Source organism: Cydia fagiglandana, chromosome 19 (assembly GCF_963556715.1).
Source record: "Cydia fagiglandana chromosome 19, ilCydFagi1.1, whole genome shotgun sequence".
Classification (NCBI taxonomy): Eukaryota; Metazoa; Arthropoda; class Insecta; order Lepidoptera; family Tortricidae; genus Cydia; species Cydia fagiglandana.
Window position 1 is genome coordinate 2,384,202 of NC_085950.1, and position 25,480 is coordinate 2,409,681.

General features: G+C 42.2%; 2 protein-coding genes across 2 annotated transcripts in view; one reads left to right on the forward strand and one right to left on the reverse strand.

Annotated features, from left to right (window-relative positions):
* LOC134673858 (gastrula zinc finger protein XlCGF7.1-like) overlaps positions 1-17,358 on the reverse strand; it is a 69,657-nt gene extending 52,299 nt beyond the window's left edge. The window contains exon 1 of the mRNA XM_063531897.1: positions 17,091-17,358. Coding sequence (XP_063387967.1) covers positions 17,091-17,349 — 259 coding nt within the window. The 5' untranslated portion in view covers positions 17,350-17,358. The remainder of the gene's footprint in view (positions 1-17,090) is intronic.
* LOC134674171 (oocyte zinc finger protein XlCOF6-like) overlaps positions 1-25,480 on the forward strand; it is a 298,501-nt gene that overhangs the window by 221,126 nt on the left and 51,895 nt on the right. The gene's annotated exons all lie outside the window — the stretch shown is intronic.

A 25,480-nucleotide genomic window follows, 5' to 3' on the forward strand; every position in this document is an offset into this window, starting at 1 on the left:
TTCATTTAAGTCTCTACTTCTTGCGTGGCGCTGTTGTATCGTCATTGTATCTAGGGGCGGGACGGGTGGCGTGAGGGGACGCTCGATTGTAGATTTCATTTGGGTACGGGAACGGCCTTAAAATTCGAATAGAAATTGTAAAGTTACCTTGCAGATCTCGCATCTAAATATATTTGATCATGATATTTTGAGTTTTATTCACCATTACTAGAGTTCACTTTTATTAGCGATTTCATCAAGATGTAGCTTTATTGAATTATATTTGAGTGATATAAAGTTTGAATGTAACTGTGAGATCCTCGTATTTCAACCCGTACAAGATTAGAACCTTTTTCATGTAATGTCATTGAGTTTTTCTTTATTGATTTAATTGCCATCTATTTGAGTGGCCATCTAAACGTTACGATCACGTGATCGCTGTCTCAGAAAGTGCCCAACGCCGCTAAAGAAGTTCTCACTTTAAAAACATTAGAAAACTAAAGGATTCAGATCGAATGTCATTAGCGCCAAGGAGCCCCCTTAACAACGAATTTTGAAAAACCAGCTTTTGCATTTTTTTTGTACTCGCATTGGGAACTATATAAAATACCTAAATGATTGGTAAATAAATAAATAGTCATTCACTTTTAAACATTTTTTTATTTCAGACATACACAGACGTACACTTATTCGAAGTCAAAAAACACATAAGTTCTCTTGATGATTTTCGGGTTGGTCACCTCTACGAACCACACCCCCGCGTCTTTCCAGATTAAAGTTTTCTGTTTAAGAGGCACGGAGAGGAATGATCTAATGTTGTGTTTTCTTAGCACCTCCAGCAAAAGCCCCTCCGCATGGTATCCCGAGTGTAACTGAAGGATGCTCCTCTCCTCCAGAAAATCTTTGATCAGCTTCTTCCGGGCCGCCTCCCACTTGTAAATGTCCACGTCAGGTGCCAGCGCCTCGCTTGATGAGATGAATGCAATATTTGTTTCGTCGCTATCTCCACATTTATAATTGTACCCTAACCCCTTGTTACTAAACCACAGCCTCGCAACGAGTTCAATGACGTACTCCATTGTTATTTTCTGATTTTTTAATTAATTTTAGAAAGCGTATGCGTCAGTTACAGGTTGCAGGTATTGTGATCTCATTTATGATATTATAATTGGAACTGGTGGGAGGAGGGACTGGGAGGGGGAAATGACCAAACGAGATAGTCTTATGTAATCTTTCAGTAGGAGTAGCAGAGAAAGCGTTATTATTGTTTGTCCTTGTCACACACTCACATTTTTTTTTAATTCCCCACAGTGAATTTAGTATGGTTTATGTTAGGTAACAAATAACCCGACCAAGTTACGTAGGTTATGCTTGATATGTTGTCAGGTATATTAAAACGTGTTTTCAATTTCTTCACTTTGCGTATGTTCTGTCCCTCACGGACTTTCTGACCTCTGAACTCTGACCTCTGACCATTCCGATTGAAAAGATTGAAGAGTATACCCCCAACATCGCATGAGTTTCATGACCATGTCGCATTACAGAATTACAGCATTAGTAAAATCTACTTTATTTCTAGTACTTAGAGTTAATAATCTTTCAAATAAGCTTCATTATCTGACTAAGGTTACAATACTTAATTCAAACTCTCTCTATCTGTCAAATTCTACGGTGAATGGAAGTTTACAGTCACATACGACTTTTTGTTTTCGAACGTCACGGTCTACATCTCAACGATCGGCAACGCGCATGTAACATCTCGAAATTGCAGGCGTCCATAGGCTACGGTGACTGCTCACTACCAGACGGGCCGTGTGCTTGTTTGCCACCGACGTAGTATATAAAAAAAAGAAAAAAACTTATTAAACCTTTTTGCAGTCGGCAACGCGCATGTAACAACTCTAAAGTTGCAGGCATCCATAGGCTACGTTGACTGCTTACCATCATGTGAGCCGGATGCTTGTTTGCCACCGACGTATTATTAAAAAAAAAAAAAAAAAAAGTCTGGGCCTTTTTGCAGTCTGCAAACTACAAACTACATTTGATAACCAAAAGAGACAAAATCAACCGTAAATAAGTGTGCTAGAAACCCTAAATACTACATGAGCACCCCGGGCCGGAGGTGTCCCCTGTCGAGGTTTTCCTGAGGGTCTAATGATAATAATGATGATGATGATGATGTATAGGTTTCAAAAGTCTGAACTTGCAAGCGTCCAAAGGCTACGGTAACAACTTACCATCAGACGGACTGTATGCTTATTTGCCACCAATGTGGTATAATAAAAGAAAAACCCCTTTACGGTCGGTAAACTACAAACTCCATACATTTGATAAGCACAAGCGACAAAACCAACCGCAAATAAAAGTGCATCCGTGTAAACTATTGAATTCGCAGGCGTCCATGGGCTACGGTGACTGCTTACTGTCAGGTGGGGTCGTCTGCTTGTTTGCCACTGACGTGGTATTAAAAAAAACGCCGATATAAGCCTCATATTTTAAAACAAAGTTATTGAATCTTTGGGCAGTCGGCAGCGCGCTTGTATCCACCCTGGAGTTGCAGGCGTCCAAAGGCTACGGTAACAACTTACCATCAGACGGACTGTATGCTTATTTGCCACCAATGTGGTATAATAAAAGAAAAACCCCTTTACGGTTGGTAAACTACAAACTCCATACATTTGATAAGCACAAGCGACAAAACCAACCGCAAATAAAAGTGCATCCGTGTAAACTATAGAATTCGCAGGCGTCCATGGGCTACGGTGACTGCTTACTGTCAGGCGAGGTCGTCTGCTTATTTGCCACCGACGTGGTATTAAAAAAAACGCCGATATAAGCCTCATATTTTAAAACAAAGTTATTGAATCTTTGGGCAGTCGGTAGCGCGCTTGTATCCACCCTGGAGTTGCAGGCGTCCAAAGGCTACGGTAACAACTTACCATCAGACGGACTGTATGCTTATTTGCCACCAATGTGGTATAATAAAAGAAAAACCCCTTTACGGTTGGTAAACTACAAACTCCATACATTTGATAAGCACAAGCGACAAAACCAACCGCAAATAAAAGTGCATCCGTGTAAACTATAGAATTCGCAGGCGTCCATGGGCTACGGTGACTGCTTACTGTCAGGTGGGGTCGTCTGCTTGTTTGCCACTGACGTGGTATTAAAAAAAACGCCGATATAAGCCTCATATTTTAAAACAAAGTTATTGAATCTTTGGGCAGTCGGCAGCGCGCTTGTATCCACCCTGGAGTTGCAGGCGTCCAAAGGCTACGGTAACAACTTACCATCAGACGGACTGTATGCTTATTTGCCACCAATGTGGTATAATAAAAGAAAAACCCCTTTACGGTTGGTAAACTACAAACTCCATACATTTGATAAGCACAAGCGACAAAACCAACCGCAAATAAAAGTGCATCCGTGTAAACTATTGAATTCGCAGGCGTCCATGGGCTACGGTGACTGCTTACTGTCAGGTGGGGTCGTCTGCTTGTTTGCCACTGACGTGGTATTAAAAAAAAACGCCGATATATGTCTCATATTTTAAAACAAACATGATGGGCCTTTTTGCAATTTCATAGCGGATGTTTTTGGAACTAACTAGCGGTGTCCACTGACGAGGCGCCACTAGCGACATCTATATTGTTAAGCGAATCGATAGTCTGTCAAGCCGGATATGTCAGAAGCAATGTAAAGCAAACTAAAGTATGGTAACCCTAGGAAACGAACAAAAGGCAGGAATGTACATCGAACAGCGATGAAATGTAAACAAAACAGTTCCACAGATAAGATATAAATGACACACGATTTTCGAACTATTCAAACGATTTTTCAAATTTGCCGCCTTTTTCTACTGACTAGATTTGCTTGACCAAGATTAATTAACTTACCATGAACCCCCTCTGACTCTGCGGACTTTTTTAGAAATACTCAGACGGCTGCTCATCTATACATATCATAGCGGATGGTTTTAGAACTAACGTTGCGCATACATACTGTCGCCCTCTGGCGGGCCTGGCGGGGATTTTTGGAACTAACTAGCGGTGTCCACCGACGAAGGCGCCACTAGGGATATCTATTCATTTAAGCGATTCAACAACTCACATACAAAGTGGAGACATCTATTCATTTCATAGCGGATGGTTTTGAAACTAACGTTGCGCATACATACTGTCGCCCTCAGGCAGGGCTGGTGGGGATTTTTGGAACTAACGTTGCGCATACATACTGTCGCCCTCTGGCGGGGGCTTTTTAGAACTAACCTTGCGCATACATACTGTCGCCCTCCAGCGGGGCTGGCGGAAATTTTAGGAACTAACGTTGCGCATACATACTGTCGCCCCCAGGCAGGGCTGGTGGGGATTTTTGGAACTAACGTTGCGCATACATACTGTCGCCCTCAGGCAGGGCTGGTGGGGATTTTTAGAACTAACGTTGCGCATACATACTGTCGCCCCCAGGCAGGGCTGGCGGATAATTTTGGAACTAACGTTACGCATACATACTGTCGCCCTCAGGCAGGGCTGGCGGGGATTTTTGGAACTAACGTTGTGCATACATACTGTCGCCCCCAGGCAGGGCTGGTGAGGATTTTTGGAACTAACGTTGCGCATACATACTGTCGCCCTCTGGCGGGAGAATTTTAGAACTAACGTTGCGCATACATACTGTCGCCCCCAGGCAGGGCTGGCGGATAATTTTGGAACTAACGTTACGCATACATACTGTCGCCCCCAGGCAGGGCTGGTGGGGATTTTAGGAACTAACCTTGCGCATACATACTGTCGCCCCCAGGCAGGGCTGGTGGGGATTTTAGGAACTAACGTTGCGCATACATACTGTCGCCCCCACGCAGGGCTGGTGGGGATTTTTAGAACTAACGTTGCGCATACATACTGTCGCCCCCAGGCAGGGCTGGCGGGGATTTTTGGAACTAACGTTGCGCATACATACTGTCGCCCCCAGGCAGGGCTGGTGGGGATTTTTAGAACTAACCTTGCGCATACATACTGTCGCCCCCAGGCAGGGCTGGTGGGGATTTTTGGAACTAACGTTACGCATACACAGTGGCGCCTCTAGCGGGGAGTAGAGTGAACTAACCAGCGGCGCATACATACTGTCGCCCTCCGGCGGGGCTGGCGGATATTTTCGGAACTAACGTTGCGCATAGACAGTGGCGCCTCTAGCGGGGAGTAGGGTGAACTAACCAGTGGCGCCATCTAGCGGCGACCTTTGGAACTAACGCTGCGCATACACAGTGGCGCCATCTAGCGGGGCTGGCGGATATTTTCGGAACTAACGTTGCGCATACACAGTGGCGCCATCTAGCGGGGAGTAGAGTGAACTAACCAGTGGCGCCATCTAGCGGAGACCTTTGGAACTAACGTTGCGCATAGACAGTGGCGCCATCTAGCGGGGAGTAGGGTGAACTAAATTGTCACTACCTTACGCATACATACTGTCGCCCTCTGGCGGAAAAGTTCTGGTCTCGGAGCGGCATAAACACACTACTAGTACTGGCAACTCTCTCATTCTTTTAACATGGAACTGTTGAATCTGTTTAGTAACGTCGCACATGACCACAAGCGTAGTGAGTGGTTAAAAAAGTGGAATCTTGAGTGTTGCGAGGGTTTCAAGGTACGCGAGGAGAGGAGAACAAACTTTTCTGCCTTGGTGAAACACAAACGAGACGTTTTCATCACATCAACGAGAGGCATTATACTAGCTGTAAAACATCACAAATCAAAATTAATGCTTTTAAAAATTGGCCGTTAGAAACCATCATCCATCCATCCTACCGGTTAGTATGAGCAAACAATTAGAAATTTGCACTTTAGATAGAAGACTGATTGACACACTGTTTTCAAAGAATAAAGTCAGTCTTTGCAACTCGGAAATTCCGAGTAAACTTTTTAATTCAGACTAGGTATTCACTGTTCAGAGTATGTACCTTTTATCGCAAAGTATTTGTATTTTTAAAAAGTATTTTGAAAATACCTATTTTGTATTTTGCATTTGAAATAGTATATTAAGGAAGTATTTGTATTTTGTATTTAAATACTTTTTATAAAGTATTTTTCACATCTCTGTTCGTGAGTTCCTGTAATATTGGGCCAGCGATATGGTGATGTTTGAATTAATTTTCAGCACAAGAGAAGAAAAACATCAAATAGAAAACAGTATGATTCTAATAAATTGCTTCATCGACGCGACCCCTACAGACGCACAGACAGCCATAAACAATATCTGAACAACAAATTGAAGTCTGACATCCACTTAGTCTAGCTATTTGTATATGAAGCAGGTACTCACGCAACAGCGGGACGCCCTCGTCGCTCGCCCCGTCTCCGGCCGCCGTGTGGAAGTCGCCTAGAGTAACCAACACTAGATTAAACCCCATGTACCGAGTACTTACGGAGATCAAGTTAACAGTGTAACTGCAAGAAACATTTTCTAGTAATAAATAAATAAGACAGAAACATAGTACAATGACTGTCATAAAATTATTTACCTTTCAGAATATTTATTGTTCTTAGTGTCCTTACACACACAAATGATAATATTATTTATTTATTTATTTATTTATTTATTTATTTAAAAACTTTATTGCACAAAAGAATAACTTAATGTACAAAAGGCGAACTTAATGCCATGAGGCATTCTCTACCAGTCAACCTTAAGGCCAAGCAGAAAATATTGTAGGCGGTGCATTAGAAAACCAAAAGAGAACTATTAAAAAAGAAATAAGAAGATATTAAAAAAGTTACTAAAATTTTTTTGTTATACTATTGCCCATAAATTTTTAGTAATTCACAAAAATCTTTCAGAAAGCTTAATAAGTCCAACATTATTATTTTTATACAGATATTTTAAAAGTTTTAAGTCATAATGTATTGTTTGTCATATTATCATTAGTCCTAAACCTGAAACTGTTAACTTTTCAGGATTTTCGTAAGTTGTTCGTTATCCTATAGATAGGTCAGGTTAGTTTGTTTTATGGCAATCCTGAGAAGTTACGCGTTTCCGAACCAAACAAAGTATGACTAACGAAAATGAGGACAAACAATACATTACGGCATTAAACTTTATGGGATACAATAGAGACCTTAGCCAACTGCTACCTAGTAACACTTTCTAAATCTGTCATTAAAACTAAGCACTCACACAACATATCATCAGCTGCCCCATCTTCATCTAGCGCCTCCTGCTTGACCGGGGGCTCTTCACCTGAAGCAAACATACAAGTTTATAAGCAACAGGCTAGTTTACCCACAAGCTATTCTAGCCTAGTAGGTACACATTAAAACTATTACCCGTTATTCATAACTGTGAATCTTACATTATCCATTACCATTATAGAGGAGCAGGTACTCACAGGACACAGGCTCCTCACTGGTCCCGTCTCCATCCTGCATTTCCGACTCGACTGCGGGTTCCTCTAGAGCAAACAAACAACACAAATCACATCATCTTCCAGTTTGTTCTGTTCAAACAGTGAGTTTCATTGAGCCAAATAGCAGCTCCATTAGGCAGGCTATTGGGCAGTCCACCCACCCCTAGCAGGAGTGCGTATGATGCGACCATCTAGTATTGCAGAATGCAGTGTGATTTAATGGACATATCTATAGCACTTAATCAGAAAGAGTAATATACAAGACTTGTTTAATGGTTGGTGTTTCCCTACCTTTCATGCTCTCTCCCTGCAGCCGCGCCTGCAGCTCCGCCTGGCTACGCTGCACTTGCAGCTTGAAGTCGCTCGCGTCTCGCAGCCGGCCCACGCACGCCGAGCAGATGCCGCACGAGCCCGAGCCGCCCACCACCAGCTGAACGTATAATTGTCAATTTAGGATAGATATCGGCAAAAAAAACTGCAAATTTCCTTCAACGGTTAAACAGTGTTTCAGTTATAGCTTAAAGTAACGATGAACAACAAAGTTGTAGTATATACTTACATGTATATCGAAGCACTGTTTGATCATGTCGGCATATATCTCCGTTTTGCCGAGATGTGTGTACGGCGTCGTCAGGCCCTTGTCCGGAGGACACCGCAGGCAGCAGCGACACGAATTTATTGCGTCCATCACGGCAACCGCACTACTTCAATAGTCAAAAAAATAAAACACAACGAGATCCAAGCACAAAATACCCAAGACGAAATAAGCTTTTCATAACCTCAAAAATTTGATTTGACACTGACAGTAAAGTTCAGAAAAAAGTAAAGGCCTATCCAGACGGGGTGATCAAATTGACAATTTGATCAGTAAAAAGCTTTGAGTCATCCAATCTAGCGTCCAAAGCAGAGTATTATAGTCTGTGGTCCAAACCAAAGAATGATTGTACAAACGTCCAAACATACACAATTTCAAAAGGCCTCATACCAGCTATATGCTTTTAATTCGTATAATTCATGTCAATCTACACTCGTTTTATTCTATACTCTATATTTCTATATCATAGATAAGAGGTACAATAATATAGAGAAGACATGGGGGAGGGGCCAAATGACCGAACGAGATACACTTATAGAACTTTCAGTAGGAGTAGCAGAGAAAGCGGTACTATTGCTTGTCCTTGTCACAGTCTCACTTTTTGTTTGTTCCCCACCTTTTTGTTAGTATGGACTATGGTGGGCAACAAATAACCCGACCGAATTACGTAATTGTTTTTGGTATATTGTCGGGAATGTTAAAACGTGTTTTTAATATTGTCGCATTGCGTATGTTTTGTCCCTCAAGGAGGCACGCGCACACCACTTCTATAGGATGCTACTTCTATGTTCTATATTATATACGTTTTCTTCTCTTCCACTTCCTTCATGTTGGCACTACTAACGTTCTGTCATCCGCTTCCCGCTTCTTTGCTAATCGTTGTATTTGTCATGTGTTTGTCTGTGATGTTCATAACAACTATTTGTTTTTAGGTTTCCCCAACTACATCCTCCCAAAAATGCAAAATTATTATACCGAACATTCTCCTCACGTCTGAAAGTCAACACCGACATTGGCAAATTCACCCTGTGCAAAATTGCAGGGCGAAAGCCAGAAAAAAAAGGCCTCATACCTCATACCAACGATTTAAAAAGCTTTTGAATTACACAAATGGATACATGATTGTGTATTTATTCACACTATGGCGGTGGCGCTTTTTACCAAACGTTGTTCGATTTTCGACTTAGCGGTCGTTAAATCGAATAGTGCATTCCAGACTGGACAAATTGACCGATTTGATCAGGAATAAAATTGGCGTCAATCTTCAATTTTAAAACCGTAACAAATTACCGCACCGCACCGCGACCTAGGTAACATTAGACCCCTTTAAATGAAAAAAAATGCGCTCAAACGAAAATACTAGTGTCACTTATGAGTATTCTTGCGTCCACGCCTGTATTTTATCGGTCATAATCAGCCAGCCAAATTGACAATTGCGTCCGCACGGCTTGATTTGATTGTACAATTTAACGTATGACTCAGCTTACGGGTATCGAGCCTGGCGCGCACGGTATAAATAAATCGCCGCATAACATAAAAGGTAGGATCCTATAGAAGTGATATACGCGTGCCTCCGTGAGGGACAAAACATAGGCAATGCGACACTATGATTGGTCGAATTGTTGCCCAACATAACCCATACTAATTTAATGTGGGGAATAAAAAAAATGTGAGACTGTGACAAGGACAAACAATAATAGCGCTTTCGGCTGCTACTCCTACTGAAGGATACATAAGACTATCCCGTTCGCTCATTTCCCCCACCCATCATGCCTTATCCAGTTAAACTACTAGATTCATGCCGCATAAAAAGCCGGCCAGTTGAAAAACATTACGCAACATTTTGACTAAGCACCTTTTTCTGTGCCTATCAAAAATACGACTATACATATACAGGGTTACTTTTTTACCAGTACAATAAATCAACATACGTAATTGTTGCCAAAAATAAAAAATACTAGCATTCTTTGTTACTACTATTTGGGAACAAAAAAACAAAAATACCAATGCCCGAACTTATCCGCTAAAGTACTAGAAAATGTGGATGCCTTACGCATCAATTAGCAAACGCACGAACTGGCAACTGTTTGTTTACATCATCGCGCGCGATTTAGCGAGCGGCGGCGGCGCACGTATTGACATAAAAAAATACTACTTGATCCCAATTCTTCCTTCATACTTGCACGGTATTAGGACCGTCAAAATGAAGATGTTGCTTTGTGTGAAGTATGACAAAAGGTCTCGAAATCTGATAAAATTACGAAGTAAGTCTGCAACATTTTTCATTGAGGCGTATTTAAAAAATTGGAATCAACTACAATGATTGAAATCTACCCTACATACCTAATTAATGGAGTCCATTTATCGTACTAATTCACATCCGCTGAGCTGCCACTGTATTTTCACCACTAAGAAAGTAACTACGAACCATTTCGTAGTACTCGCGGTTTGTAAACATCGCTAATCGTGTCGCGCGCGTAACTTTCGACTGTAGGGTAGGAATAGAAACTGCGTGCGTGCACTCACGAAGGACGATTCGCGCGGACTAGTCTATCTTATCGGTCAAAGGGTTGCACCTTGCATTCGCAGTTTCCCGGATGCTTTCTTGTCAAATCGTGCGCCGCCGGCCGCTCGCCCCGCCCCGCCCCTTTTACGTCATACCGTTGACACCTTGTAATTAGTGCAACCAGAAGTTACTAAATTGGTGAAGGATAAATTAATTGATGCGAAATAAAAAAAAAATATTTTTTATTTGTGCAATGTGATCTATTATCGATACCAATGATGTGGTAAAATTTATTGTACCGGTAAAAAAGTAACCCTGTATTGCAGTTTGTACGAATGAACATTTTTACTTTCCACAAGCTTTTAATGTCAGACTAAGCTAAGTTAGCAGCAATTTTGAAAAATACCACATGAAAGATAGTACCGCTGGACCCGGGTATGTCCTTAAACTACGTCCAAACCAGCGGTGGTAGGTCCCGCAAGGGGCCGCCTGGTTTGCTACCACCCTCCCGCCGGAGTCAGGCGCCAAGCAGCCTTGCTGCGTTTCGTCTATGTGCGGGAGTACCAGTGCCTTTGGGGGATGATTGGCTGTCAGTTGTGTTGCATAATGCCGGTTTTTGGATTCTTGAGTGACGTCGGGCCGAGCGGCTCACGCTGGAGGGTAGCGGGATCCGAGGCACGGTCTTGCCGGTGGCCGACCGCAGGAAGTTGGGGGCCCAATTGTACGACAGCCACGTACGAGAGGCTGCCCCGCCACCTAGCGAAAAATCCTGGAATAGCTCTACCGTGCCAAATGGCGACTGGACGGGAGGACCCGGTGGGTTATTTCAGGGGGGCTCGGGCGTCCCCGCAGTCTCCAAGTGAGCTCCTCATTGTCCGGATTAGCTCAAGTGATCCAATTGGTAAACGCAACACCTCGACAGGCATTTTTTTCACCCATCCCACACTCCACAAACATGAAGTCGAAAAGGAAAAAGAATAGGGTTAAACACCGGCTGCACTTCCTCCCATTGAAAGTGCACCTCACCAACATCAGGGGGTTGCACTCAAATATCGATCCGGTCCACCACCATCTTGAAACCGAAAAACCGCACCTATTCTTTTTGACGGAGACGCAAATCAAAACCCCAGCGGACGCGTCGTACCTCAACTACCCAGGCTACTCACTGGAACATAAGTTCAGAGCACGTGCTGGGGTCTGTGTGTACGTCCGCGATGACATTTGCTGCAAGCGTCTCCGTTGCTTTGAGGCTGCCGGGTTTCCCACTTTGTGGATTATGGTTGACTCGGGCTCAGAGAAAACTCTGTATGCCTGTGTCTACCGATCGCACAGCGGAAACCAGGAGACAACTAGGCTCTTTGACCACCTTACTGAGATGGCAGATAAAGCCCAACAGCGGTACCCTGCGGCTCAACTCGTATTCCTTGGGAACTTTAACGCCCACCACGAGGAGTGGTTGTTCCCGTTCAAGAATACCTGCCACGCTGGGAGGGAAGCGCGCAAATTTGCTGTATCCCTAAACCTTACCCAGCTGGTAAATGTTGCGACGCGGATACCGGATGTTACTGACCATACACCCAATTGCCTTGACCTTCTGCTGACAACTGATCCAGACAGGCACTCGGTTTCGGTCTCAGCTCCGCTAGGATCGTCCGATCACTGTCTAGTGAAATCCGTGTCGATCCACTCTCCTCCTGATCTCTGCCCTAGGGGCACGAGGAGAGTATGGCGATACGAGTCAGCGGACTGGGATGAGATGCGGCATTTCTTTGCGTCTTTCCCCTGGCAGCAGGTCTGTTTTTCTTCGGGTGACCCCTCGTGTTCTGCTGAGGCTGTTGCGGATGTGATTCGGCAGGGAATGGAATATTTCATTCCGTCCTCCGACCTATCGCTCGATCACAAGACTCGAGCATGGTACAATTCGGACTGTGCTCGAGCCGAGGCCCTTAAGCAGTCTGCATACCAGGCTTGGGTATTAGCCCGCGATACCAAAGCTGGAGCACAGAGGGTTCGCACGAGGAAAAAAGCCTTTAACTCAGCTGCCAAGTCCTGCAAACGGGTGCTTCAAAAGGCTCGATTCGACCACGTCAGTCGAATAGGGGCCAAACTCGCCTCCTAGCCTCCTGGTAGCAAGCGGTTCTGGTCCCTGTCGAAAGCGGTCGAATCCAACTTCTGCCGACCCACATTGCCACCTCTGCAGAAACCTGATGGGACACTGGCCCACTCCGCGACAGAGAAAGCTAACTTGTTTGCTTCTCTGTTTGCGAGCAATTCACGTCTAGATGCAGGCTCAAAACTTCCACCTACGCTACCTCTATGCAGAGAATTGCTATACATCAAAAAGAGGTACGCCGAGCTCTGCAGAATCTTGACGTGAATAAGGCCAATGGACCAGACGGTATACCTGCACGTGTACTAAAGCAGTGTGCGCCTGAGTTGTCTCCTGTACTGACACGCCTGTACCGCCTCTCTCTCCAAACAAGAACGGTGCCGAAATCCTGGAAGCTTGCAAACGTGCAGCCAGTACCCAAGAAGGGTAGTCGTGCTGATCCCTGCAATTACCGACCAATCGCCATTACCTCCATGCTCTGTAAAGTCATGGAAAGGGTACTTAACGGCAAGCTGCTGGCATACCTCGAAGCAAATGATCTGCTCAGTGACCGTCAATATGGCTTTCACCGAGGTCGGTCTACTGGGGATCTTTTAGCGTATGTCACGCACTGCTGCGGCGAGGCTATCGAGGGGAACGGTGAAGCGCTTGCTGTTTCACTGGACATCTCGAAGGCCTTTGACAGGGTTTGGCACGCAAGTCTCCTTAGCAAGCTTCCTGCATACGGCATCCCTGCTGACTTTTGTAGCTGGCTATCTGATTTCTTGAGTGAACGGTCGATCAGAGTAGTTATTGATAGCTGCTCTTCGGACCTCATGGCCATTGACGCCGGTGTTCCTCAGGGGTCTGTTCTCTCCGCAACCCTTTTCCTGCTCCACATTAACGACATGCTGCAACCCAGCATTGTAGGTTATGCAGATGACAGTACGGTTGTTGAGAGATATTTGGCTAGTGCAAGGGACAGCAGGGAGGATATACGTTCACAGAGAGAGGCCATGGTTGAGCGAATGAACTTGACCCTTAGTCTCGTTTCCCAGTGGGGTGATGACAATCTGGTCACGTTCAATGCCTCCAAAACGCAGACGTGTCTATTTTCCGCAAAACGGAGTCCATTCGACCTGACTCCTTCTTTCCGGGGTGCATCTGTACCTATTGCCGACAGCCTGGAACTCCTCGGCATGGAGCTGAGTTCAGTCCTCAGTTTCGGCAGCTTCATTGAGTCTAAAGCACAAACTGCGGCCAGAAAGCTGGGCGTCCTAAATAAGGTGAAGCGATACTTCACACCTGGACAGCTTCTAACACTACAAAGCTCAAGTCCGGTCGTGTATGGAGTATTGCAGCCACCTGTGGGATGGCTCAGCTAAATACCAACTCGCCGCTTTGGACTCAGTGGAGCGCAGAGGCAGAAGGATGATTGGCGACAAGAAGCTAACGGCTAAGCTTCAGTCTTTGGCCCATCGGCGGAAAGTCGCCAGCCTGTCGGTATTCTACAGGCTGCACTTCGGAGAGTGTGCCCAAGAGCTACACGAGCTTATTCCACCGTCCCCATTCTACCATCGGACTTTTAGACGCACGGCCGGTTTCCATCCTTACATGGTAGATATTCCACCAATTCGCACGAAGCGCTTTGCTTCTACTTTCCTTATGCGCACTGCCAAGGAATGGAATTCCCTGCCGGCATCTATATTTCCGTGTTCTTATAACCCGGCAACCTTCAAATCAAGAGTGAACAGGCACCTTCTGGGCGAGCTCGCTCCATCGTAGGCCACGTCTACGCCTCGGCTAGTCCGTGGCCATGAGTAAGCCCATTCATAATATAAAAAAAAAAACCGCCGCTCGGATGCATTCCTTGTTTATTGTCCAAGTGTGTCCGATACGCTTACACCCGGTCGGTTATTATCTTTGTTTTGATAAACGCCATTATACTAGTAACAATAGAGAACATAAAATGTATCATAGTATTTACTTTCTAATCCGCCGTAGAAACCACGATATGTATTATACATATAAGTTAGTAGCGACTGTTTCAACCGCCTTGTTTTATATTTATGTCTGAACTGAATGTACGAGTAACTCACATTATTTACTGTCGAACCGGTCGAACCAAGAAAAATATGGGCATTAAGAAACATTCCTTTGTCTATGGGAATGTAGGCCACTCATTGTTAACACAGTGCGTCTTTCAGAGCTTACCTCGCCATCAGGGATAAATTAAGACTTTTTATAGAATCACAATCATTGACACATTGTAACGAAAATAAAGGCCTTGACATGTCAATAGGTAGGTAGGATTTGCTAGTGTAGCAATGGTAAGGAAAAGAAGTAGAATGGAATAATACGTTTTATTTAAGGATATAGATCAATTTTAGTAATTATAGTGGAATACAAAGTCACTCTTTAACTTTATATTTTCAAATATATTTATTTTATATTTGATTTCCGCATTCAATTCAATAATGAATACTTACTTACTTACTGCTGTGGCGCAACGACCCGAAGTGGATCTTGGCCTCCGACACCAAAGACCGCCATTCTACTCTGTCCAGTCGACGGCGCCGAGTTCGCTAAGGTCTTTCTGCACTTCGTCTCTCCAGCGGTACCTAGGGTACCTATAATGAATGGTGGTAGAGAATGCTGTTGGGGCTGCCTCGGATTGCAGTGCCTCTGGGATGTTTGCGGATGCGGAGGCACGAATGGATGATTTCTACGCCATTATGGGAAAACGCACAGCATCCCAGATGCACCGATTGAGAAACAGCTCCAACAGTTCTCCAACCGAAATCGGCGGAGAAATCCCGAAATCCGAAATAGGGGGTTGGCCCTTTTATAAGTATCGGGCCTCAATGCATGTCTCATTCAACCGGATGGATAAATGACTGTTAATGTTGATATTTATTATATTTTATGAATTAAATTTTAATGTAAATGAGACATTACCTATGAAAATGAACTTTATTGCCGATGGCGCGTGCGCCGCACAGCGCCGTGCGGCATTGAATTTATATCGGAACGTTCCCTACAAGGCTTCTCTTCCGCGAGTATGATCTGGTGTCTTCACAGGTGCTGTTTCAGGCTGCACTAGTACTCGCTATTGATACGTCTATAGACTTCGTCCCTGTATGCGTCTTCTTGTGTTGTCCTAGGTTTGATTTATAACGGCATTTGTAATCACAGTGCCTACATTGAAATGGCTTCTCCCCAGTATGTATCATCAGGTGATTCTTTAAGTTGCATTTGAAACTACATTTATAATCACAGTAACTACATTGAAATGGCTTCACCCCAGTGTGTATCATCAGGTGTCTCTTTAAGTGTGATTTGTCACTGCATTTGTAATCACAGTGGCTACATTTAAAAGGCTTCGTCCCAGTATGTTTCATCTGGTGTCTTACTAGGGATGATTTCCGATTGCATTTGTAATCACAGTGGCTACATTGAAATGGCTTCACCCCAGTGTGTATCATCAGATGATTCTTTAAGTGTGATTTGTCACTGCATTCGTAATCACAGTGCCTACATTTAAATGGCTTCTCCCCAGTGTGGGTCATCAGGTGCTTCTTTAAGAGTGATTTGTTACTGCATTTGTAATCACAGTGGCTACATTGAAATGGCTTCACCCCAGTGTGTATCATCAGGTGTCTCTTTAAGTGTGATTTCCGACTGCATTTGTATTCACAGTGGCTACATTTAAATGGCATCGCCCCAGTATGTATCATCTGGTGTTTCTTTAAGTCTGATTTCCGATTGCATTCGTAATCACAGTGACTACATTTGAATGGCTTCTCCCCAGTGTGTATCATCAAGTGATTCTTTAAGTTTGATTTGTAACTGCATTTGTAATCACAGTAGCTACATTTAAATGGCTTCTCCCCAGTGTGGGTCATGAGGTGCTTCTTTAAGAGTGATTTGTTACTGCATTTGTAATCACAGTGGCTACATTGAAATAGATTCTCCCCGGTGTGTATCATCAGGTGAAAGTTTAAGCTTGATTTCTGAATGCATTTGTAATCGCAGTAGCTACACAGAAAAGGCTTTTCGCCAGTATGTCTCCTTTTGTGGTCCCGTAAGGTTGAACTTAAACTGCACTTGAAGTCGCAATGACTGCATGTGTACGGTTTTTCTCCTGTGTGTATTCTTATGTGACGTTGTAAGCTTGACCCGTTACTGCACTTGTAGTCGCAAAGACTACATTGGTATGGCTTCTCGCCCGTGTGTATTCTTTGGTGATATTGTAACCTTGATTTCCGACGGCATTTGTAATCACAGTTACCACATTGAAGAAAAGGCTTCTCTCCAGTTTGTATCCTCTGGTGTCTTGGGTTATGGGCGTTCTGGTGACGTAGAAGATTTGATTCAAAACTGCATTTGAAATCCCATTCGGTACACTGAAAAGGCATGTCTCGAGTGTTTATCGCTTGGTGTTTGTGTAAATCACCGTTGTCCACAAAGTGACTCTTTAAATGAGTCTGTAAACTTGTCTTGGAACTTGTTGTATACTCACATTCAGCACACATGAAATTTGTAACACCATGTTCGCTTTTCTCGTGTTCTTTTACAAGCAATTCGGTTTGAAACGTAGAACTACAAAAATCACAAGCAAATTTGTTTGGCTCGGTCGCCAAGTGCGCTTGTTGTATGTGTTTTCTTAAAATATACTTGTTTCTGAAATTCATGCCACAGTGTCCGCAGGCGTATGGTTTATCTCCACTGTGAACAGTCGTGTCGCCGCGGAGGCGCTCGAGCACCACGAAACAATCCATTGCGAGTTGTTCGCTGGCGCGGGCGGCGCTGCCGTTCCAACACACTGAAACAAAAATTAATATAGCAATCTGAACAGAATACGCATATAATTGATTTAATAAACATCTCGGCATTGTATGGGATTATCATCAAAATATATGTATATATTTTTTAACCGTGCTATAACAAACAACAATCAACACAGAATTAGCGAACAATAAAAATATCCTCGTTTTATATTACGAGTATGGATGGTAATGTACATACTATAATCAAAAATACATTGATTGAGTAAGATACGTAAAATCTAAGACGATTTCGTGCTTTGAATTTGACAGGTACGCGAGATGGCGCTGTACAGCTCCATACATTATGCAGTAAATCTGATTGTCAAAAGGACGTTTGACAATTCAATGACCGCAAAACGTGGCGCAGTACAGCGCCCCATGTGTTTGGATGTCAAAATTAGGGGCACGTTTTTTTTAGAATTTATCTCTATTATAATCAAGTCTCTTTGCTATAATGAATATCAGTTATACATGTGTATTAAGGTGTGTAAAGACTGTATCGTTAATTATAGGGACAACTTTACCTAGCCGTTTTTTGTTGGTATTATATATTTTTTTTCAAAACTACACATGTGTTCAATTAGTGCTTTAATAAGGTACACATTTCGTCCTAGGAGCTCGACGCAAAGCATATGGTTTGGTCGAAATTTATCCAATCCTCTCGAGTAACAATAGCGAGTGCGAACAAATACTAGAAGAAAAATTGCGGTTTGCGAACAAAACAATATCACACCAAAAAAAATCGTACTATGTAAACAGCAATTACGCATGATTCGTATAGCGAAACATCTGGACATTGTCTAAGCATTTCTTTTCGTTAAAAAAATGTTTAGGGTCTGTGTATGGTGGCCTTTTAGACAATATGGCATGCTACTTACGACAACTATGACTTCGACATCTAATATAACTATCATGGAGCTTTTCTATCGACCCGCTCTAGCGATGGATCAACGCCATGAATGTCCGTTAGGCTTTGCTTTTAAGTTTATTCTTCTAGCGGTCTCCGTCATTACGCTTGCATCAGAAATTGAAGGGATTCCAAAACGTAGGGTGAAAAGTCGTTTTTATGTAAAAATAAAAATTCACCACATTTGTTCCGCAGCTGCTCAATTGAACAGTCATGAAGAGGACACTTAGATAACATGTTATGGCAGCCTATTAATCTGTTGTTACTTAAAATCGTACCAAAGAGTCGGTGAAATAGTCTTAAATCCAGCTCGATAGGCTTGTCCGGACTGTACTTGCTACACGGTATTAAAAGCATCATAAAGTCCCTAAAATAAAAAATATATATTTCAAACCTTCTTCAATCAGATATAGCTTAAAAATACCCCCAGATCAAACTCTTAGAACATAGTAATACAAAATAATACACATGCCAACAGTTAGACCAGGTTTAATCTGTCCCTATACTTAATAACGATACAGTATTTTTGTGTATAATGTGTGTCCTATCGTACTATGTGCAGTAGTATCGTGGTGTCGCAGTACTCACCCGACACGCAGTCCTCGCCACTCGCCGCGTCCGACACCTCCGACTTGACGACCCGCACCTCCACTACAACAACAACTCTACTTCGTGCTGTATCTTACATAACGGTACCTACAGTCGTATATAATAGTTATTCTTATAATTATAAAGACTCGCATTTACGAGTGTGAATAGCCACGACAGAGTTTGGTATATTACGTAGACAAAATGCATGAATCAATTAAAAAGCAACTTCGTTTATTGTACCTACATGTGCAAGTGTCATTATGTATTTGTCCCGTGTCTTTTATTCACCTATGGGATGAGTCATAAAAGACATCTCAGGCTCGTATATAATGACACACTTTGCACACTTGCAATAAAAGATACTAATTAGTGAGTTTGTGTCGACAATTCATAGATTTTGTGCCCTTGCTCCGGATCCATGCCTTCCATGATAAGATAAGATAAGATAGTTTATTCCATAACAATTTTACAATCAGGTCGGAAATATCACAGGTGAAATTCATGCAACAGATCTCGTTCAGTGTGCCAACACTGTTAGATATCGCTGGCCCAATATTACAGGGTTCTATGTTTCACTTTTTATCGAACTGAAATATGAACTTTGTCATAGTGACATGAAGTCGAATATCAACTATTTTGAAAATGTAACCTAGAAGCCTGTAATATTCGACCAGCGATATGGTGATGTTAGAATTAACTTTCAGCACAATAGAGGAAAACCATCAGATAGAAAACAGTATGAGTTTAAGAAATTGCTTCATAGACGCGACCGCTACAGACGCACAGACAGGCATAAACCATATTTGAACAACAAAATGAAGTCTGACATCCACTTAGTCTAGTTACTTGTATATAAAGCAGAAACTCACGCGACAGCGGGTCATCCTCGTCGCTCGCCCCGTCTCCGGCCGCCGTGTGGAAGTCGCCTAGAGTAACCAACACTAGATTAAACCTATGTACCGAGTACTTACGGAGATCAAGTAAACAGTGTAACTGTGAGAAACATTTTCTAGTAATAAATAAATAAGACAGAAACATAGTACAATGACGGTCTTAAAATTATTTACTTTTCAGAATATTTATTGTTCTTAGTGTCCTTACACACACAAATGATAAAATTAAATATTAACTTAACTTTCTTTGTTATACTATTGCCCATAAATTTTTAGTAATTCACCAAAATCATTCAGAAAAGCCTAGTAAGTCCAACATTGTTATTTCTATACAGATATTTTTTAAGGTTTTAAGTCATAATGTATTGTTTGACATATTATCATTAGTCCTAAACCTGAAACTGTTAACTTTTACGATTTCTGTTATTCTATAGATAGGTCAGGTTAGTTTGTTTTATGGCAATCCTGGGAAGTTACGCTTACCTGAACCAAACAAAGTATGACTAACGAAAATGCAGACAAACAATACATTACGGCTTAAACTTTATGGGAAACATTAGAGACCTTAGCCAACTGCTACCTAGTAACTTCAAAATCTGTCATTAAAACTAAGCACTCACACAACATCTCATCAGCTGCCCCATCTTCATCCAGTGTCTCTGGCTTGATCGGGGGCTCTTCACCTGAAGCAAACATACAAGTTTATAAGCAACAGACTAGTTTAGGCACAAGCTAATCTAGCCTAATAGGTACACATTAAAACTATTACCCGTTATTCATAACTGTGAATCTTACATTATCTACTACCATTATAGAGGAGCAGGTACTCACACGACACAGGCTCCTCACTGGTCCCGTCTCCATCCTGCATTCCCGACTCGACTGCCGGTTCCTCTAGAGCAAACAAACAACACAAATCACATCTTCTAGTTTGTTCTGATCAATCAGTGATTTTCATTGAGCAAATAGCAGCTCCATCAGGCAGGCTATTGGGCAGTCCACCCACACCTAGCAGGAGTGTGTATGATGCGACCATCTAGTATTGCAGAATTCAATGTGATTTATTGGACATATCTATAGCACTTAATCAGAATGAGTAATATTCAAGACTTGTTTGATGGGTGGTGCTTCCCTACCTTTCATGCTCTCTCCCTGCAGCCGCGCCTGCAGCTCCGCCTGGCTGCGCTGCACTTGCAGCTTGAAGTCGCTCGCGTCTCGCAGGCGGCCCACGCACGCCGAGCAGATGCCGCACGAGCCCGAGCCGCCCACTACCAGCTGAATATTTAATTGTCAATTAAGGATAGATATCTGCAAAAAAACTCCAATTTTCCTTCAACGGTTAAAGTGTGTAACAGTTATAGCATAAAGTAGCGATGAACATCAAAGTTGTAGTATATACTTACATTAATATCGAAGCACTGTTTGAGCATGTCGGCATATATCTCCGTTTTGCCGAGATATGTGTACGGCGTCGTCATGCCCTTGTCCGGAGCACGCCGCAGGCAGCAACTACACGAATGCATTGAGTCCATCACGGCAAGCGCAATACTTCAATAGTCAAAAAAATAAAACACAACAAGACCCAAGCACAGAATACCCTAGACGAAATAAGTTAACCTCAAAAATTTGATTTGACAGTGACAGTAAAATCTTTTGACAGATAACGGTGAATGGTACGTTCAGAAAAAGTAAAGGCCCATCCAGACGGGGTTATCAAATTGACAATTTGATCAAAAACAACTTTGCGTCATTCAGTGACGCTAGTATTTTCGTTTGATGGCATTGTTTTAATTTAGAGGGCTCTAAAGCTGACAATTTGTAAAGGCGAAACCAGACTAGTCTATTTTTTGCCAATCTGATTAAATTGCCCAATCGAATTAGGGCGTGCGCCGAATTCAACCGCTATGATAATGACCGATATTATCGATAAAACGAGGTGCGGACGCAAGAATTTGTGAGGTCAGTATTTTCGTTCTAGGGCATTTTTTCTATTTAGAGGGCTCTTATATCACCCAAATCTAAAATTGGTAATTTGATTAAATTAGAGATTGACGCCAATTTCATTTCTGATGAAATCGGTCGATTTGGTCATCCCGTCTGGATACCGCTGTATATAATTTCATGGCCACATTTGCACGCGCTTTTACAACGCGCGTTAAAAAGCGTTTGAATGACACAAATACATGATTGTGTATTTATTCACACGATGGCGGTGGCGCTTTTTATCAAGCGTTGTTGGATTTTCGACTAGAGTTGGTCGTTAAATCGAATAGTGCAGTCCAGACGGGATGATCAAATCGATCGATTTGATCAGAAATATAATTGGCGTCAATCTTCAATTTTAAAACAGTAACAGACTACCGCACCACACCGCGACCTTGGTGATATTAGAGCCCTCTAAATTAAAAAAAATGCCCTCAAACGAAAATACTAGCACTCACTGGTGAGAGTATTCTTGCGTCCGCACCTGTATTTTATCGGACATATCGGCCAGCCAAATTGGCGATTGCGTCCGCACGGCCTGATTTGATTGGACAATTGATCGTATGACTCGGCTTACGGGTTATTACGGGTCTCGAGCCTGGCGCGTACGGTAAATAAATCGCCGCTTCATAAAGCCGGCCAGTTGAATGACATTATGCAACATTTTGACTAACCATCTTTTTTCTGTGCGTATCAAAAAACCTATTAAATTTTGCAGTTTGTAGGAATGACCAATATATTAACCGTAAGATATCAAATAAAAACAAACCAAATCAAATCCCAATGAATGTAATTATAGTATTTTATACAATCGTGATATAATAGAGAGCTTTTCAGTCGAGTACCGTGTTTAGGCAACGAAGCTTGCTGAGCTACCTAAGTAAGGTACGAGATTGAAAAGCTTGATACAATTCTTTTTTCACCTCAGCAGCTCGAACAAGGGTACTTTGCTTATTAAAAACAGTGAGCAAAATGCGATTTTGCTCACTGAGTCATTTTGTGTCACTCAGTGAGCAAAATCGCATTTTGCTCACTGAGTGAGACAAAATGTTATTCAAGTGACCTTTATAGTCAAATGTCATTTCAACATGCGGGGTCTAATACAAGTTCGATATACATGGGTTCTGTTCTCTCTCCCTCTATCTCTCTGTCCCTCTAGGTATATTCTCACTGCTTAGGGTGAAAAATTTTGTGTACTAATACATGAGATCAAAGTTATTTACATCTCGTGCGCTTTTGAATCCCTTACTACGCTCGAGATTCTAAATTAGATTCACTCGCTACGCTCGTGAATCTATTATAGAATCTTTCGCTTGCACGGGACTCAAAATAAGCACTCGAAGAAATATCAAACTTTGATTTCTTGGCTTTGAGCTATGGTTTTGTTTTGTCCTTTTGACCGCGGCGAGCTGTGATTGGTCAATTTCATTATAGTTGACTAAACTGTATCGAAATGAATATTATAGTTGAGTTGGGAGCCCATACATTAAAAGTATCCAAATGCAGTTTGGTATACGAAATCTTAATTCAGGAATTAATCAGTTAAAAGTCAACCAGCAAACATAAGAGAACAACATTTGCATTTGATCACTTTGCCCCACATGTGAATAAAATGCAACTTCGTTTTTGAAGTGCAAAGAAAGCCTTTCCGAGCTGATGTGGTGAAAATGTATTATAGTACTTAGATTCTAATCTGCCGTAGAAACCACGATTTTTAAAAAACTTGTAAATTTTTGTCACACGCTATTTGATAATATAATATATATTAGTTAGTGGTGACCGTTTCAACCGCCTTGTTTTATATTTGTGTCCGAATTGAATGTACGAGTAACTTACATTATTTTACTGTCGAACCAAGAAAAATATGGGCATAAGTATGTAGGCCACTCATTGTTAACACAGTACGTCTTTCAGAGCTTACCTACTCGCCATCAGGGATAAATTAAGACTTTTCATAGAATGACAATCATTGAATCATTGTAACGAAAATAAAGGCCTTGACCTGTCAATAGGTAGGTAGGATTTGCTAGTGTAGCAATGGTAAGGAAAAGAAGTAGAATGGAATAATATGTTTTTCTCAAATATGCTCGGAAATGTTCATCTTACTGTAGCAAAAATAGTACGGGAAGTTCTTCGTTAATGTCAAACTCTAACTAAAAACATCAAACTATCGCTGTCCTGTTCTAGCGGACGGGAAGTAAAAAAACACTACAGTAATAACTTATTACTGTAGTGCTTTTTACTTTTTAATAATAAAAAACGCAAACAGCCAATTATTATTGCCGCGAGCCGCTTCTACACGACCCCATCAGCTATCGTTTCACGTGTATGATCGTGCGAAATTGCGAATACTGCTTAATAAAATCAAAGATTATTTTTATATTTTTTTAAATCTCATCCGTGTTCATAAAGCTTACATAGTTTGTCAAAGGACTTTCTCATTTCAAACATAGACAAAGAGAATCATACTATCTTTGTCTTACACTAGTACTAGCACCCAAAAGAAAAGGATGGGTGTAGTTTTCCCGGTTCTTACTGACTGAAAAGTTGGTTTGACAAACTATATTGCGCAATCATATTGAATGAACGAATATTGAATGGTACTGAATGGCAGAATAAGTTTGTGCCTTTAACTTTTAAAAATTAACTAAAGAGGGAAATTGTTTTTGACATTTTGGATGTGAAGGTTTGATTTGAGTGATGCTTGATGCTTAAATAATAATTATTTTAGCTTATTTCCTCGCATGTTTGGAGAAAAGCACTATATATGCCTCGGCAGGAATAGCAATTCGTGGATTCGTCTTCTTTGACAAAATCGAAACTCATCCACGAATTGCCCTTTCCCGGCCTCTGCAATAATGTACTATTATTTAAAGATAGAGGATATAAATCCATTAATTTACAATCAATTTTAGTAATTATAGTGGAATACAAAGTCACTCTCTAACTTTATATTTCCAAATATATACTTCTTTATTTTATATTTGATTTGCGCACCCAATTCAATAATGAATACTTACTTACTTACTGCTGTGGTGCTGTGGCGCAACGACCCGAAGTGGCTCTTGGCCTCCGACACCAAAGACCGCCATGCTACTCTGTCAAAAGCCGTTTCTGTCCAGTCGGCGGTGCCGAGTTCGCTAAGGTCTTTCTGCACTTCGTCTCTCCAGCGGTACCTAGGGTACCTATAGTGAATGGTGGTACAGAATGCTGTTGGGGCTGCCTCGGATTGCAGTGCCTCTGGGATGTTTGCGGATGCGGAGGCACGAATGGATGATTTCTACGCCATTATGGGAAAACGCACAGCATCTCAGATGCACCGATTGAGAAACAGCTCCAAGAGCTTTCTTACCGAAATCGGCGAGAGGCTTGATGATCCCTTTTATAAATATTGGGCCTCAATGCATGTCCCTTTCTACCGGATAGATACCTAAATGACTGTTAATGTTAATATTTATTATAATATTTTATTTGAATTTTAATGTAAATGAGACATTATCTATGTGATTGGACCTTATCGTCGATGGCGCTTACGCCGCACAGCGCTGTGCGGCATTGTATTTATATCCGAGCATAGTTAATAATGCCTCCGCTGGCTTGGCCATTTCGAAAGGATGGGAGAAGATCGGGCAGCCAAAAGGGCCTACTTGGGTCGACCAACTGGGCGCCGTCCGGTTGGTCGTCCTAAATACCGTTGGGCAGATAGAGT